The sequence below is a fragment of the Cornus florida genome, unplaced genomic scaffold (genome assembly GCF_030987335.1).
Source record: "Cornus florida cultivar Cherokee Brave unplaced genomic scaffold, ASM3098733v1 CherokeeBrave_3.0.0_Hap2_Chr01, whole genome shotgun sequence".
In the NCBI taxonomy this organism is placed as follows: Eukaryota; Viridiplantae; Streptophyta; class Magnoliopsida; order Cornales; family Cornaceae; genus Cornus; species Cornus florida.
The window spans coordinates 34184912-34203343 of record NW_026775571.1 but is presented as its reverse complement, the minus strand read 5'-3'; the positions used below and the strand labels follow the sequence as shown (position 1 = coordinate 34203343).

The window sequence follows — 18432 nt, the reverse complement described above, 5'->3', positions numbered from 1 at the left end:
GACCTTATAGATTCATTTTGAACATAGACGTTAGGTGGCATGACCCACACTTGTTGTTTTCGTATTTTGGATTTCAAGTTGATGACTTTGAGAATCTATATTTTGTTGCCTTGTATAACATGTTTCCATATTGTTTGAATTGTATAAACAATGTGATTATGATATAAATGATCTAGGTAGCTTAGGATGCTCCCTGGGTCTCATCTTGACATAGACGTTAGGTGGCATGAGCCCCTTTAACATGTTTCACCATAAGGTGATAAAATTGTAAAATGCTAAGTCGATGCATGCTCATCTCCTACGAGTAGCTTTATGTTACTCACCCCTACGATACTGGGGCATATTTCAGGCACAGGACTCAAGATTTGAAGATTCCATTGCTCCTTGGATGGCTTACAGTTTCTAAGTTTCTATTTTATGCAAGTGTTAGCATAAGATGCCTCTTTATAGCCCTATTTGTTTAAACTTATATTCGTTGATTCGTATATGTAAAGTATACGTAAGTGCACTCTTTTCAATGTATTTAACATGTATGAGATGAGGCCGGAGGCCAATGATATGTATCTCGTTTTCTATGCACTTTTGTTTTCAAAGTTTATTATGAAAATATTGGAAAATGTTAAGTCATTGCTTCATAACTTTCGCATCGGATGTTGGAATTTCATATCTTTTCTGTCCAGACTCAGAATCAGATGATACTTGAGTCTAATTTGGTTCATTTTTTGTTGTCCTTCCAATGGTGTGCACGGTGGCACCCTTTTCAGTGAGAAATGACCATTTTACCCTTAGTTCATCTCTTTTCGAGTTAGGCATTCTTGCTTCATTTGCTTGGCTCATTTGAGTTCCGTGGCTTCATGGAGAGTCATTTTGGGGCCTTAGGGATGACGTACATCTCTTGAGGTCATTTGGCTTCTTTCGCTTCTGCATTTCGGGTCCGTTATCGGGTCAACTTCCGATTCATCACTAACGCACTGGGTTGAGAAATCCAGGTCGTTACATGTAGCCAAATTCCTAGTAATGTTTATCTGAGAGAGTATATGCTGCGATGCAGATTATGGGGTTGGGAAAGGTCTTTCCACCAGAGACGTGCTAATTTCTGTTGCACATTTAGAGGTTTTTAGGTCCCACTACATCCTTTGTACCTTTTGGTACTTAACAAGCTCAATCTCGCCCTTTTTTAAGTTAACCCTCTTCAAAATCATCTCAATTCTCTTGGTTCTGAACAAAGAAAGAGATCTAGACTTGGCCATTATCGATTTATTATTTTCCTATAAGGTTCCCAGGCTATACCTCTTAGAGAGACGTTATCGCTTTTTCCCAATTGTTCAGCGCACGATCTATTCTGACAAGCCTGATTCGATTAAGGGGTGGAGAGATGGTCATATCATTGTCCAGGGAAATTGGAGAACTAAGGCTTCTGATACGTTCCTAATCCCTAGCTAGTTTAAGGATTACGTTGTGCCTTTGTACAAACCTTTCAAGTCTCATAAATATTAATACGTCTATGACACATGTATTCCGTGATTTTGTAGGTTCATTTGTCATTCCATTGGCCTTCCTTTGAATTTGCTGGATTATTCCATTTGCAACAGGAGACTCAGGTACCTCTTGCAAAATGTGTGGTGCAATGTGCCCTCATTTCGTTTATTCTCATGTCTAAGTCTCTCAAGAACTTTGCTTTTGAAGTTAAATATATAGGAAAACTTATATATCCTCTTGTTTGGTAGAAGCGCGGCTGCTTAGAAGACTAGCAGTCAAGCTCATCAAGATACTCAAGCTCAATTGACTATTGCAGTCCAACAGCCCTCTTAGAATTAGTCTTATGGGAAAAGATCCACGCGGGTGGAAGATCCCAATGACAACGCTCCCCTGCCTCAACGATAGAGGGTTCAGTCGAGCGGTTCCACTTTTACTCAGGCCAGTCAAATGACCTCTGGATTGACTAGTCCCTCTCAGTCGATCATCCTTTGGGCTCTACAATTCACCAAGGTGGATCCCATATCACTGCTAAGGATACCATGTTCAAGAATAGGGCCACAACTCTATCTTATTTTAGGGACCTTTGGACTCTCATGGATATAAAGTTCTAAAAAGAACTTAGTAAGAAAGACATATTCTCCCGCCTCCCTATCTGTGCTATAGAGATACAATTCTTTCCTTGTGTATATATTATTATTATTATTATTATGCCTTAGTTAAGCATTTTATCCCTACAGACCGTGTTCGGTATAGCTGGTATGCAGAGGGTTAGTGCCTTAGTTGAGTATTTTATCCATACAGACCGTGTTCGGTATAACTGGTATGCAAAGGGCTGTTGACGACAGGGAGCAACAAATTGCCAGCATCCATACTCTGCAGAACAAACTTATTGAAGATTTCACTAAGTTGGTTGCCAAGCTCCGTGAATCCGAATGGAGTCACTTTAAAATGGCAAAGAACTTGGAAGCGTCTAAGACCGCTCGAATGTTTGTATAGACGAAGCTAGAGGATGTGGCAAGTACTCTTATATGCTGGGGTTGCTCAGTACAGTGTAAGGTGGTATTACTGTTTTACACTCCTGGTTGTCCCATACTATAACCATGAGGTATGTAAACAGCTACCGAGATGGCTTCCTGCACTATCATTTAGCTAAAAGGGCAAGAAGAGCATACAATGGTTTGGATGCCTGTGACTTGGCCTTAGATATTGAGCTACCCAAGAACTATGTTAACCCCTTTGAGGATCTCATATAAGAAGTCTTCAAGGAGTGTTCGGACATTCTGGTTTCTTCCAGTGTTTCTCCCACTCCCCCCTTACTTCCTACTATTGATCCCCCTGTCTCTCCAGCTCCTCAAAACTAGCAAGATGGATCAATAGATCGAGTTGAGGATCTTCTGATTTTTGTTAATGTAATCCCTGCTGGAGATAAAAGCAAATTCGGAGTCTGTTGTGGAGAACACTGTGAATATTGAGTTTTCTCCTTCCCAGTAGTATAATGTGTAGGGTTTTTTTTTATTCCTTTTGTAACTCCAAGGCACGTGGTGTAATATTGGACTTTTCCGTCTTTGTATTGGATATTTTTATCATATAATACCAAGAAATGTCTTTTGCTGTTTATGATATTTTAACTCTTTTTTCTTTGCCACACTTGCCTAACTTATAGAAAATTTAACTTAATCTTTGGTGATCGGCTCTTAGTGCCATTTGTCACTCAACTTGTAATTTTGTTTGAAAATTTAAATAAGTCTTTGGCGATCGGCTCTTGATGCCATTTGCCATTTAACTTGTAAATTCTAAGTCTTTAGCGAACACCTCTTAGTGCTACTTACCACTCAACTTGTAATTTTCTTTGAAATTTTAACTAAGTCTTTTGCGATGAGTTCTTGGTGCCACTTGCTATTCTGACTTGTGATTTTCTTTGAAAATTTAACTAAGTCTTTGGTGATCGACTCTTGGTACCACTTTCCACACTGACTTGTAGTTTTCTTTGAAAATTTGACTAAGCCTTTGGCGATCAGCTCTTAGTGCCACTTGCCACTCTGACTAATAATTTTCTTATAAAATTTGACTAAGTCTTTGGCGATCGACTCTCAGTGCCACTTGCCACTCAACTTGTACTTTTCCATGTAAAAATTTGACTAAGTCTTTGGCGATCGGATCTTGGTGCCACTTGCCACTCAACTTCTAATTTTCTTTGAAATTTTAACGAAGTCTTTGGTGATTGGCTCTTAGTGCTACTTACCACTCAACTTGTAAGTTTCCATAATATCATCTTCTAAACTCGATCGAATGCTCCGTATGCTATTTGCCACTCAAGTTGAAAAAATCTTTATAGAAAACTTGAAAGATTTTTTCAAGTTTTTTGGTTGATGATCATTCATACAACTTATCATACTGAGAAGAAGTTATCACTTAATAATTTTATAACATTTACTTTTCATGAGAGGTTATATTAGCATTCGGCTCAACCTTACAAGCTTTTTTTAGCATAAAATGAAAAGAAGGGATGAAAGGATAGAATCTTTTATTGGAAGCTCCTCTTTAGGTATATGGCATTCCATGGCTTGTCGATCTGCCTGCCATTGAGCCTTTCGGGCTTGAACGCTCCTTTCCCTATAACCTCAGTGATTTTGAATAGTCATTCCCAAGGGGTTCCATCTTGGACACTATACCTACTTTCCTTTTTAGGACAAGATCTCCTTGGGCAAATGCTTTATGCTTGACTTTTTTTGTTGTGGTTATTTATTAAAGTTTGTTGGTAGGAGGTTAACCTTATCACTCCTGCTTCTATCTTTTCTTCTATCATATTGAGGTTCTGTTCAAGCATTTAACTATCTTTGGGGAATGCTTTGTTGAGGTTTGTGAAGTCAAAACATAACTTCCACTTTTCATTCTTTTTTTGTACTACAATAACATTTGAGAACCATTGAAGGTAATGCACTTCCCTGATGAATCTTGCCTCCAATAAGTGATCGACTTCTTCAGCTATTATCTAGATCCTTTCTGGGGCAAATCTTCTTTGCTTCTATCATATGGATTGAAAACTTGGATCAACATTTAACTTATGACAAGCAACCTCTGGGCTCGCTCCTGGCATATCCAGGTGGCTTTAAGCAAAGACATCCAAGTTTCTTCTTAAAAGCTCAACTAACTCATTTTGCTCTTCTTGGGATTGCAGTGTCGTACTCTTGTTGTCCTTTCTACTTTGCGCAGATAAATTTGTGCTTCTTTTAGCTTTTCTTCAGTGAGGAATTGTTCATCCACCTTTATGATTTATTCAATTGACTTGGACGGAGGGCTTTATGATTGTTATTTAAGGTCTTGAGGCCTACCCTTGCCCTTATCTCTAGTTCAGAGGGTTATTGTGTAGCATTTCTTTGCAGTGACTTGGTCTCCGCGAATTTCAATCACATCATTTCCTTTTGGGTTCAAGCATCTCATAACCTGATGCAAGGTGGATGGGATGCCCGATATGCGATGGATCCACCCCCTTCCCATAAACAAGTTGCAGGATGGGTGGATGTCCAGAATAACAAATTTCTCCTTATGGTTCCTCCACGTAACATATACTGGTAGTTCGATTACTCCGATCCGTTCCACCATTTTCCCATCGAAACCAACCAATGCATTCCCGGTCGGCCTAATTTGTTTTGGGTCGACCATCAATTGTTTGAAGGCTAACTTGATGATTATATTAGCACTATTTCCTAGGTCGATTAGGAATCGCTTTATAAGGCAACTAGCCACTATGAGGTTAATCACGAGAGGATTCTCGTGTGGGGTTTGCACCTTCTGAAGGTTGGCTTTACCGAATCTGATCTGAGTTAGGCCATTTTCCCTTTTCACGGTGTTGACACTACCCAATCTTCTCAACTTCTGTGCTTACCTTAGACGTGATTGGTGCCCTTCTTTAATCTTCTCGTCTTTCTCTAGTCGCGCATGTATAATGTTGATCATCCGAATAGGATGTGCCTTTTGAGGGTTAGTAGCTTTATCACTCCATTCCACCGGGTTATGGTGCCTTGTCATTTAGTTTGGGTTTTGGTGATCTTTGGTTAATAAATAATTTGACAACTTACCCCTGGCGATTATTGTTTTAACCCGTCCTCTCATATTTCTGCATTTATTGGTTTAATAGCCAACATCGCTATGGAAGGTGTAGTGCTTTGACTAGTCCTTTTTGTTCGAACGGTTGTCTGATTGGTTGTGGTGGTGTGAACTTTGCCTTGTTCTCTTGGTAGAACCTTTCCAGTGAGATCTTTAGAGGGTTCAAAGTTTCCTCCTCTCTCTACCGTTTGGGAGGTCTCCAAGGAACTGGTGGTGCTTCGATTAAGGGCCTTTGGTTCTTCATCTTATCACATGATCGGTTCTCCACAGCAACTATGGTGGTTCATTGCATCCTTACTACCTCATTTTCTTCTAGTTGTATGTATCCTTGAGCCTTGGCACTTAACGTCCCCATATTCAGTGGGGTCTCTTTACCAATGAAGAATGGAATTTCATCCCTAGAATGATCGTCAGCTTAAAAGCTTCTACCACTGCCATTTGATCGCAGTCATCAACCATACTCATTTCTAAGTTGAACATGGTGAGGAAAGCTTACAACCGTCTGCTACCTTATAGTGAATAGGCTCGATATGGTCGTCTGAATTTGCTGGTTTCCAAAGTACTAAGCATATACAGTTGACACAATTGATGGAAACTGTCGACTGATCATTTTAGCAAGTGTTTGAACCAGTTGAGCGCCGGTCCGGCAAGGCTTGTTGGAAATACTCTACCTATCAAAGCGTCATCGTCAGTGTGCAAAGCCATTTTGAGCTTCACATTGTAGAAGTGCTCCATCGAGTCTTTAGTCCTAACAAATAAGGTGAATATTGGGACGACGAACTTCTTTAGCTTGGGTTTTTAAGAATCTCCTCTGTGAAGGGGGGATTCCACCATGTGGGTGGATGTCCTGGCGGCCATGTCAGCTGATGTCGGCACCTTTAGCTCCTTCATTTGTTCTCTTATCTTCTTTTGAACCTATGTCCTAATATCCATTTTGGACGTTTCGTCGAACGTATGGTTTGTAGTGGATTTTCATGTAGTGGGATGACTAGTTCCCTCCTGCTTGTTCGTCAATCCTTTACACCCTGGGTCGATCTCAGGTCAGCGGTAGTCGAGGTATACAGATCCGACCTAGTCATTCTACAGTTGATTAACTTCGTTTGCCGCCGCGACATCTACTGGAGGGGGAAGAGGTCGTGGCATAGCATCATACTCAAAACATTATCTGAGCTTAACCTTCTTTTGATTCAATTTCGACTAGCTCTGCGTTCTCCCGGCATAAGGTCTGAACCAGTTACCAAAGCTCATCATACTGATCGCTTCGATTCTCTCCTTACTGGCGCGTACTTCCTTCTCCGATCATGGTTCTTGATCGCAACTGTGTCATGAATCAAGTCGAAAAAGTACGAGATCTCACTCGTCGTTTCCTACAAATGACGCCAATTAGGTCTAGGTACAGAAATAGGTTCTCTCCCAAAAAAGGGAAAGTTTCCATACAATACACGATCCCCCTCCCACTATCTTTCTTGTTTCTTTTATAGTGTCCGTGCATTGCCCTAATATTTTTCCCTTTATGCCCACATCTTGTTGTTAATGGGCCATCTACTTGGTGGGTTGGCTTGACCCACGTGGAGTGATAAGTTTGCCTGGGCTAGGTTTACATTTCTTGGGCCTATTGTTAAAGGATCGGCCCATCTCTTGGGCATCTTTTAATGCCTATACTTGTTGGCATATTTGTCCTTTAAGCCCCTTCCCAGGGCATTGGACACCTGGTGGTCCAGGGCTGTGTTTAGTTAGCATGAATAGCAAAACCCAAAGGAAAAATGAAAATGATTAAAGAAAAAATGTATTTAGTATATTAAAGCAAAAAATAACTTGCAAAGCTTGTCAAACGAAATGGATCGTACCAAGCTCACCCTTAAACCAAAAAATAAATAAATAAATGGTTCGTACCAGTCAAGTTGTTCGCATAAAATGAAATCTGTTTCAAAGAAGTAATGTTAAATATGGATGATGGAATGCGACCAAAGAGGCGGGCAATCGGTATAGATAAATCCTCCAAATTACGAAGGTTACCCATGTCCTCCGGAATTTCACCTGCAAAAGAATTTATCATTTGTATACACAAATTAATTTTGATATCATATTAATAATATAAGTATAAAACAAATGCTCTCAAGATTCAAACTGGTTTTCTTGTACTTAATTACCATCGATATAAAACATTTCATTTTAATCATATAATTATAGATAAACATAACAAAATATGTGGCATGCATTTTTTTAAACCTGATCGACAAGCTACAAACTCACTATGAGGGCACATTAATTCATAGACTTCTAATTTTTATTTTTTTTTCTTGAAAAATTAGGTGGAGAGAGAATCTAACATGGGCACACTGAATTGATCATAAACAAATTAAAGATAGTATATGTAAGAGTACCTTCCAAGTTGTTATATCCAAGATATAACTGCCTGAGCACAGTTAAATTCCAAATCCCTTTACGAATGGGTCCATTGAATTTGTTAAATGATAGTGACAAACTTTGAAGTTCTGAGCACTCATATAAACTTGATGGAATTTCGCCATGTAACTCATTCAGAGATAGATAAAGCAATTGGAGGTTTGAAAGACGACGGCACATATCCATTGGAAGATTACCAGATAAGCTATTGCTCGTAAAACCAATTGCTTGCAGCGACGAGATATTGAAGATGGTTAGTGGCACATTGCCTACAAACTGGTTATATTGCATGTTTAGAATCTTCAGGTGATGAAGATTACCAACCTCTTGTGGAATCATTCCATGTAGAAAATTGGAAGATAAATCCAAGTGTTCTAACATTGATATGTTGGAGAGGGAAGGTGGAAGCTGTCCACTAAATTTGTTAACTTCCAAATTCATGAATTTCAATCGACGCAGATGAGATAATTCATGGGGCAGATGACCACTGAAATTGTTGGTACTAAGGTCGAGGGAAACGAGAAATGAGAGGTTACCTAGGTTTGGTGGAATTGTACCTTCAAGAGCCAGGTTAGAAATATTCAAGGATGTCACTCGTAGGTGGCGAGTGCCGCAAGTGACCCCAATCCAGTTACAAATTGAGGTAGTTGTGGACCAATTGTTAGCCAAGACACCACGAGAGTTAAACGTTATGTGGGATTTCAAGGCAAGAAGAGAAGATTGGTCACTAGTAATGTTGGCAACACTCCCAGCTAAACAAGCCAAAAGACAATGCACTAACAACACTACACGCAAAAGAGCAAAGCAAGTTCTCTCCATTAGTGTGTGATTAATTTGGATTAATACAAAAATGGTGGGCATGCAAAACATAGCACAATATATATATATATATTTCTGCATTCTATTGTATTATAATGTGATTCTTTGAAATTGTGCACTGAACCATTGACTCTAGTGTAGTATAATCAATACCACTTCCAGCCGTCCATTAAAATTAAAGGAATAATTTATACCTATCATTTTTTCTTATCCAATCTCAAAGTGCACAACTCAGACCTTACCATTTTCTTTTTCAGTACAGCTAAAATTTATGATATATAGCTGTACTGAAAAAGAAAATGGTAAGGTCTGAGTTGTGCACTTTGAGATTGGATAAGAAAAAATGATAGGTATAAATTATTCCTTTAATTTTAATGGACGGCTGGAAGTGGTATTGATTATACTACACTAGAGTCAATGGTTCAGTGCACAATTTCAAAGAATCACATTATAATACAATAGAATGCAGAAAAGGGCACAAGCTAGAAGTGTCCCGGGGGCTAAGACTAACTTTTATCTTTCCAACTTTTTTCAGTAAAAAAATTATTTCCTCTCCCAACAATAGGCTAGTGTTATTTGAGCCAAAAGTCTTCCATTGTGATCCACTGCTCTTGCCCACACCACAATTAATTAATGGTTGGTCGAAGTCTTGATTTGAAAACTTAGGCTCAAAAACCATTATTTATAACTTTAAAAATTCACTAGTTTTATATATCTATCATGTGGGGACCATAAGCAAATTGGGATGTGAATGTGTGTGCATTCTGTAGCAAATTGGGATGTGATGCGTGGGTTATGTAAGTGGTAAATGCACTTGTTAAAGGTACATTAAGAATGTTGATTAATGCAAAGTTTGAATATAAATACGGAATGCTCATTGCTATATGTATGTACTTGAATTTAAGATCATGTTTGGTGTGAGTGGATGAAATCAGATGAAGTGAGAATGAAATGTTTTTGTTTTCATTCTTTAGTTTGATAAGTAACTTTAAAGTTGGAATGATAATTCTTGCCTATTCTCCGAGACTAGTGATTTCCCTAATTCATTCCAACTAAAGGAATGACCATTCCATTCCCACTTTTAAAAATAAATAAATAAATAAATAAAAATATTTTAATACAACGTCAGCTACACACACACACATATATATATATGTTTTACAAAAATATGATTTTTTTTGTGCAACCAAACATGGGAATGAGAACGGTCATTCCATTCCTATTCCATTCTTTGATTCATTCCATTTCAACTTTATTTCATTCAACCACACCAAACTAGTCTTGAGAGAAAAGAATAAGATCTCTCTAGCTCTATTTTTCTATAATTATATGCTCTATATTTTTTTTTAGATTCACAATACGTTATCAGCACGAGTCTCTAACCAACTAGACTCTCAACTCATATATCCTACTTGTGATATTAATTTTGATAAATTGTTGTGTTTGTTTGCTTTGTTAAACACAATGAAAAAGAAAATTTTATCTTCTCAAAAAGTATTGAGCATATATATATATATAACAAATATCTTATCTTGGATTTTGTTTTTATAAAGAATTCTATTGTAAAGAGAAATTTAGTATATTTTAATTTCTATTTTCGTATTTTTAGATATCCCCAAGTGAATTTCCTTGTCAGCCCCACCCCAGGAACCACAGACAATGGTTGCTTTTAATATATGACTTTGTTGACATTGCATGTTACTAGCTTATTTTACGATGGAAAGTATGGGTGCTTCGAAAGTTGACCTAGATGTGAATATCATGTGCAAGAGATATATTTACTGATATAAATTAATAAAAGGTAATGAAGTCTTCGAGTTACCTGTCAAGTTGTTACCATAGAGAGCTAGAATTTTGAGGGATGTAAGGTTCCCGGATTCCTTTGGTATACTATCAATGAATTTGTTTTCTTTCAATTCCAATATTTGAAGCCCTCTACATTCCCCTAATTTGGCTGGAATTTGACCACCGAGCCGATTGGTTGTAAGATATAGCTCTTAACATTTCGACTAGAAACACTGGTCCCAATATTTACTTGATATGATGCACACATATATATTTAAATTTAGGATCGGATCCTCTCTGAGGGAATTCCTCTCCTAGCATCTCCAAGGATTTAATGTCACGCCCCAAAAATTCTAACACAAGAACCGTTGTCTTATACTAAAATCTGGTATGTGACTCACATCATTCATCCACAATAAGCCATGATTAAACAGTATGATACATTATATTTAAAAATCCAGCAATCCAAAGGAAATTTATTACAACCCCAACTAATAAAAATTCCACCAACTAAATGAATCTTATTACAAAGTGTTTGCTAAGAAATAATAATAAAATCAATATGTGGAAAACCGGAAAATCTCCATCTCCCATTGAATCTCCTTTGCAAGCTAAATTCATGTGCACCTTAAAGTAATAAAGGGGTTAGCTCACAAGCTCAGCAAGAAATTGTCAAACGCTATCATCGTTCAGCAAGTCAATTCTTACTTAATCCGTATATATATACATATATAAGTGACCAAGAAAATATCTACTAATCATCGTCATTCTATAACATTAACTCAAACTGTGAACTTATAACCCATCAAGAATTAAAATTACTAAAATTCCACTTACCTCGCATGAGCCCCTGGCTCCCCTCAATCAGTTGGCGTTCTAATGCCATTACCTCACATGAGCCCCTAGCTCCACTCCGATTAAATGGTGTGAATTGCATAGTCCCTGACTACCAATTGCACACATGTGGCTGGGTTGTACGTCTACTCACCCAGATGATCCCTGATCACGTCCACACAATAAGGGATAATTAGACCCATGGCCATAACACAAAATAGTGCACTCGCATAAGGCTGGTCCCTGACCATGCCTAACTGATCCGATAATCTCGACCAATCATTAAGAGGTTAGTCCCGAACTACTGCTCCGTTTAGTTCACATACCTCATCTAAATACCAAAAGCATTGCTTTAATAAATATCTTTACCATTTAGTAATCATAACTCATAATTTCCCGAGTACACCAAATACCTTAATTAATTACCTAAATAATTAATAAATAAAAACATTCCATAACATACTCGTAGTCTTAGATTTTTGCAACCTGCTAACTTATATTCTAAAAATCACCCTCATTGTCGGCTAATCTGAGTTGACTTTAACTACACTCACCATCATCTATACCATGGCTTAACTTCTAATACTAGTTCAATTTCTTTATTGAAATCCACGGATCCTTAATTGACACCTATATAACCATGGATTATATATACCATAGACGCAAAGCTACCAGCAGCCAAGTTAAACTAATTGAACAACTAATCCACATATATGTGTGCAATAAAATACCATCTATTAGATATATCTCTAAATTCTTCATAATATTTATGTACAACACATGCACAACATCAAGAGTTCATAATTCTCCCAAATAAATTCTTACACCAGATTATTAAATAATTATCTCCCGATCAATAATCCAACTTTCAGTACTAGAGTATTCATGACATGCAAAACCTCAAAACCCATTTACTGCCAACCAGCACCATCATCTTATTCATTACTCCAATAATTTAATACTTTTAATCACCATTATCAATTCATGTGTGATAACTAAAGCAATTTCCATTCTTTGTAAAATACAGAACTCCAAGCATTTACTTTTTTTCAAACCACACAATGACTTATACTCCATTAAGACAACATCTGTTAAATATGCTACGAACATGGTCCCATTGTTACAATATGTGTGCCCTAGCATAGCAAATTCTAATTTTGGATTGTAAAAGTCATGGTTCCTTATCTGAATATTATTATTAAAGCATTATACAATTGGTGAATGGAATGTATTATTTTTCGATTCATTATGGAATTGATTGTATCCACTTGATTACAAGATATATTTATATATGTATGTAATGGCAATTAATACTATGTTATAAATTAGTAATCATAAATGGTTCAAAGTCGGTAATTATAGATGGACATTTAATTAGTTAAGACTTGAACCGAGTCCACGATAGATTGAGATATATTGCGAGAGCTGTCGTATGCAATTGCTCTCTATCACAGTCATGGCTTTTGACTCTTAAGCATGAGAGAAGTATAGACTCTTTTATTAATTAATAATTACTTTGATTTGTTCGGCAGATACCTCGAGATTCTTAGATCGACACTTTGGGTAGTTATGTAATTAATAGTTAGAGGTTTATATTCTCAATATTTACATCAGTGTTATTTGTATTTATTTTGTTTTGATTATGGTTGATCACAAATTAAATTCGAAGGCCTTCGTATGTTTTAGACAAATGTTTTATATATATATTTATTTAGTAAATTATTATTTTTGTCAAATAAATATTTTATTGTGATCGAGCTGGAAATAATCAAAGGTAACAAAATAATTATATTAATTATATTGTCGGATTGATGACTTTAATTATCCGATAAATAATTAAGCATAGAGGAGTCAAAGTGCAACATTGACTTAGAGGTTATTTACTATTTAATTGGAGTGCAATTAATTTCTTTTAGTGGAGTAGAAATTAATTTATCAATTAATTGAATTGGGTCTATGGTTTAATGAACCAGCCAATTATTAATTTATAGGAGCTAAGAAAATAGTAAGCCCAAAAGGATTCTCACCAATAGTCCAAGTTGATATTGGAGTTCTGTTAAAATTGAGAAAGTTGATTTAGAAATGAAGAATGATTTATTGTTTTCTTATTCTTATTTTTATTTTGCCTATATATACATGGGTCCATGGATATTTTAGGAGTGACTTTAAGAACAAAAAAAAGGAATACACTTTCTCTCTCTAGATTTTAGGGTTTGTTTTCTCTTCTAAAGGAGGCTACCACAAGCCTAGATTCCAAGGTTATTCATCAAGGCATATTGGTGATTCCTAAAGGGAAGATTATAATCAAGAAGAAGGAGAAATCATCTTGCTAAAGGGATCTACAATAAGTGAGAACATTCACTTTAGAGGAAAGATTAAAAGGTTTACTCAGACCTTTGATGTAAGTATTCAATGTGTTTATTGAATTATATATCATCTTTTATTTGTTTTTGCATAAAACTTGTCTCTATGTGATGAATCAAGATCCATGATTGCAAATCCCTCAAAAGTTTTTAAAAACTTGCACGTTTCCCAGCAGTGGTATCAGAGCACATGGTTTGATTCATTACTAGAGATCATGTGTTTATAAAAATCATATTCATGGATCCAAATTATATATACATATATAGAATTATTGATATATGTTAATGTATGATTTATTTTGTTGATATGTATTAATACATGATGATGTATGTATAATTGTGAATGGATGATGATATGTGTTTGAGCCATGGATGAAACTTATAGGTATATAGAATGTAATTTTATCTTTGGATGAATGTAATTAAGGCTTTGTTTTAGCCGTTTGAAAATTCAATGATGTAATTTAATTTTTTTCATTGTATTTCAAATTGTAAGTATTTATTAAAACCATGTAATATTCATCAAAGGATGCTATAAAGCTTCAAAGGGGTCCAAAAGGGTTAAATTATGCTTCAGTAATTTTCTGGAATTTTTATGAATTTTTTGAAATTTTTCTGAAATTTTTTTAGGCTTAATTTAATTTTCTGGGAATTTTTTGAAATTTTTTTCGGCGTTTTTCCGGTGGCCGGAGCTTCGCCGGCGGCGAGAAAGGGCACCGGAGGAGGCACGGATCAGATATGGCGCAGTAGGTAAGCCTGGCGCGTGTTCCACACGAGCCAGGAGATGGCTAATTGGAGACATGCTGGCGCGTGCATTGCACGCGCTAGCCAAGGCTAGTTTTGCTCTCCACGCACGTGAAGGCGCGTGGAGGCGTGTCCCACGCGCCCTAGGCGCTTGGGAGCGCGTGAGGGCGCGTCCCACGTGCCCCAAGAGCGTGCCAGCGCGTAGGGGGCGCGTGGAAGCGCGTGCCTAGTCCTGCAGCCTGCCCTAGGCGCGTGCGAGTGCATGTGGAGCCGTCCAGGCGTGTTCCAAGCAGCGTTTTGCTTCTCCTAACGCATACAAGCTTCCTATGGGTGTTTACAGACTATTAAAGGACGCCCGTACAACAAGAATAGTATTTAAATGTTAAAAACTGAATCCATTGGCCATTTATATTGCTTCTGTGATGCATGAAATAATTTAATACTAATTATAATTGTTCATGCATTGGATCCATGATTTTTTATCTAAATGACTTGATTTATATTAATTAAATTATGAAGATATATTGGATTAGATTGCTAATTAATTTGACGGCATTTGTTGGGAAACGGAAAAATTATTTTTGTAAATTATTTTTGCCTCAAATTAAATATTAGTGAATCATTTAAAATTCATATATTTTCTAAATTTAATTGGATTAAAATTAAGGCATTTTTCATGTATTAAATCATGAATTGAAAAACCCTAGTTATATATTATTAAAAAAAAATTGAGTGGGAGCGGGGATTTTTATACATTACCCCATGGCCTTCGTAATTATAACCATTGTGATTAGATCTTTAAAAATAAGGCCCTATACATGATTTAAAGAGTCTAGATTACAAGAATGGTTGTCTCACGAAAATATATTTATTAAATGACCATTATAGTTAGATCTTTAAAAATAAGGCCCTACGCATAATTTAAAGAGTCTAAACTATTAATGGCAATATATTTAATATTTGTTTTTCCGTTAGAGCATTAATTACGTTATATACTCAATCTAAAATCAATAGTATTAGCTCCCCAACGAAGTGGTCTATACTACGTGATTTTAGAAAGGCTAAACCTAATCGAGAATTATTTCATATATAGATAAGGCATTGTCTAAAGAGATATGAAAATAATGAGTTGTTCTCGTCAATAAGTAATAATGAATTCCGCCAACCGGATAAGTTATTGGCATATTGATTGTCCGATTTTTCGTGCAATGTGGTTAAGGGACCCACAATTAATTAATTATTTTATTCTTGCATGATTATTTTTATTCACTTTATTTATTGTATGAATGCTTTTATTTTCAGATTTATCATGACTAGTCCATTCAATCCACTTGCAAACATACTAAAAGAAAATCGATTAACTGGACCTAATTATATCGATTGGAAAAGGTAACTAGATATTGTACTCACATATGAGGGGTTGAATTATGTGTTTACTACTCCCAGACCTTCTCCACCTTTGCCTGAGGATCCTCTTGAAGAGTATGAAGTTTTTAAGAAATGGAATAAAGCAGATTAGATGACTAGGTGCTACATTCTTGCTTCACTCTCGAATGTACTCCAAAGTCAACATCTTCAATATCTCACTTCTGCAGACATCATGCTTAACCTCAAGGAAATGTTTGGGCAAATTGGTAAGAGTGCACGCCAAAATGCTATAACAAACTTGATGACCATCAAGATGGTCCAAGGTAGTTCAGTTCGGGAACATGCTTTAAAAATGATTGGTTTTCTAAATGAACTGGAGATCCTTGGATGCAACTTGGATGGTGAACTTCAGGTTGACATGATTATCGCTTCATTGCCAGACTCATTTAACTCTTTTAGGGTTAATTATTCTATGAATAAGCTTAAGTACACACTCGCTGAACTTCTGAATGAGTTGGTAACCTTTGAAGGGATAATCAAAAGTAAGGGTGCATCTATCAACTACACTCAGTCTGCTGGACCATCCACTTCTAGGCCCAAGAGGAGGGGTAAGAAAAAGAAGAAGGATGGTGCCAAAACTGTGGTTGTGCCAAACAAAGTAAAACAAAAGGATAAGGGAAAGAAGAAAGTGCGGGTTGAATGCGAAGGAAATTGCTTCCATTGCGGTCAACCGGGTCACTGGAAACCTAACTGCCCAACACTTCGCACGCAAGGTAAAGGAAAAGGTATATTCATTATTGAGGCATGTAATGTGGTTGAATCTATAGATTCCTGGTGCATAGATTCTAGAACCACTAATCATGTTTGCAATTCATTGCAGGGATTCCAGGAGTCCATAAGCCTCAATGAATGAGAGATATACTTGTATATGGGATCTAATGCCAAGGTGGAAGCTAAAGTAGTGGGAGTGGTTCATATGCAGTTTGATAGTGGGAGAAGTCTTATTTTAGAAGATTGTCTTTATGCGCCAAATGTTAGGCGCAATTTAATTTCAGTTTCTTCGTTAGTTTGCAAAAACTATATTTTTACTTTTGGAAAAAATGTTTTAATTAAATTAAATGGTTGTGTTATAACTTCTGGTGCATTGAAAGATAGTCTATATGTTTTAACTCCTAGCTCATATCAAATGCAAAATTATGAATTAAATGCAACTTCATCTAGATTGAATGTTAAAAGAAAAACAGTTTCTCCAAACTCATTGTATCATTGGCATCTACGATTGGGTCACATCAATCAAAATAGGATTCAAAGGTTGGTTAAAGAAGGTTTATTACCTTGTGAGGCAGAGGAGCCTATGCCAATTTGTGAATCCTGTATTGAAGGAAAGATGACTCGAAGGGCTTACTCAGCTAAAGGATATAGAGCCAAAGGACAATTAGAGTTGGTGCACACAGACGTGTGTGGTCCCATGAACACCCAAGCGAGAGGAGGGTTTGAGTACTTCATCACTTTCATTGATGATTATTCACGTTTTGGATATATTTACCTAATGCGACACAAGTCAGAAGCTTATGGAAAATTCTGTGAGTTTCAGGCAGAAGTGGAGCGTAGATTAGGTAAACTTATCAAAACACTTCGATCTGATCGAGGAGATGAATACCTCTTGGGGAAGTTCAAGGATCATATGGTCAATGAGGGTATTGTGCACCAGTTATCCGCACCTGATTGCCCTCAACAGAATGGAGTAGCAGAAAGGAAAAACAGAACTTTGCTTAACATGGTTAGATCTATGATGAGTTTTGCTACATTACCTTTATCATTTTGGGGATTAGCCTTAGAATCAGCGATGTACATTTTGAACTATGTTCCATCCAAGTCTGTTTCAGGAACGCCATATGAGCTGTGGTTTGGACATAAACCTAGTTTAAATCACATGTATATATGGGGGTGTCCAACACACGTGCGTAAAAAACAGGCAGACAAGTTGGAAGCAAGATCAAATGCATGCTTATTTGTTGGCTATCCTAAGGGCACTAGAGGTGGATTATTTTATGATCCCAGGGACAATAAGGTTATTGTCAGCACTCATGTTGTTTACCTGGAGGAGGATTATATTATGAACCACAGACCTAGTAGCCAGATAGTGTTAGAGGAGATGGTTGGCACATCAGATATATCCCCTGTAGACACACCTAATATAAATACTAAGAATGATGAGACACAAGAAGTCCCTGTTGAATTACTATCATCTAGTACATCGATTCCTATACCGGTCCTTCGGCGTAATGGGAAGACTATCATCCAACCCGAAAAACTCACGCTTTTAGGTGAGGTCTATGAGGCCGTCCCCGATAAGCATGAGTCGGACCCAGTAAGCTATGCAGAAGCGTTGACCGATATAGATGCGAATCGTTGGAAAGATGCCATGAAATCAGAGTTAGAATCTATGTATTCTAACAAAGTCTGGGATATTGTAGAACTTCCTAGTGGGGTTCAGCCCATTAGTTGTAAGTGGATCTACAAATGA

General features: G+C 36.9%; 1 protein-coding gene across 1 annotated transcript; it reads right to left on the bottom strand.

Annotated features, from left to right (window-relative positions):
- Nucleotides 1-6833: 6833 nt before the first annotated feature.
- Nucleotides 6834-8811, bottom strand: LOC132270656 (LRR receptor-like serine/threonine-protein kinase EFR). Its single transcript, XM_059771840.1, has 3 exons — nucleotides 7971-8811; nucleotides 7480-7623; nucleotides 6834-6904 (listed from the first exon to the last, which is right to left on the bottom strand). The coding sequence occupies exons 1-3, from the start codon at nucleotides 8809-8811 to the stop codon at nucleotides 6834-6836; spliced, it is 1056 nt and encodes a 351-aa protein (XP_059627823.1).
- Between the last annotated feature and the right edge of the window lie 9621 nt (nucleotides 8812-18432).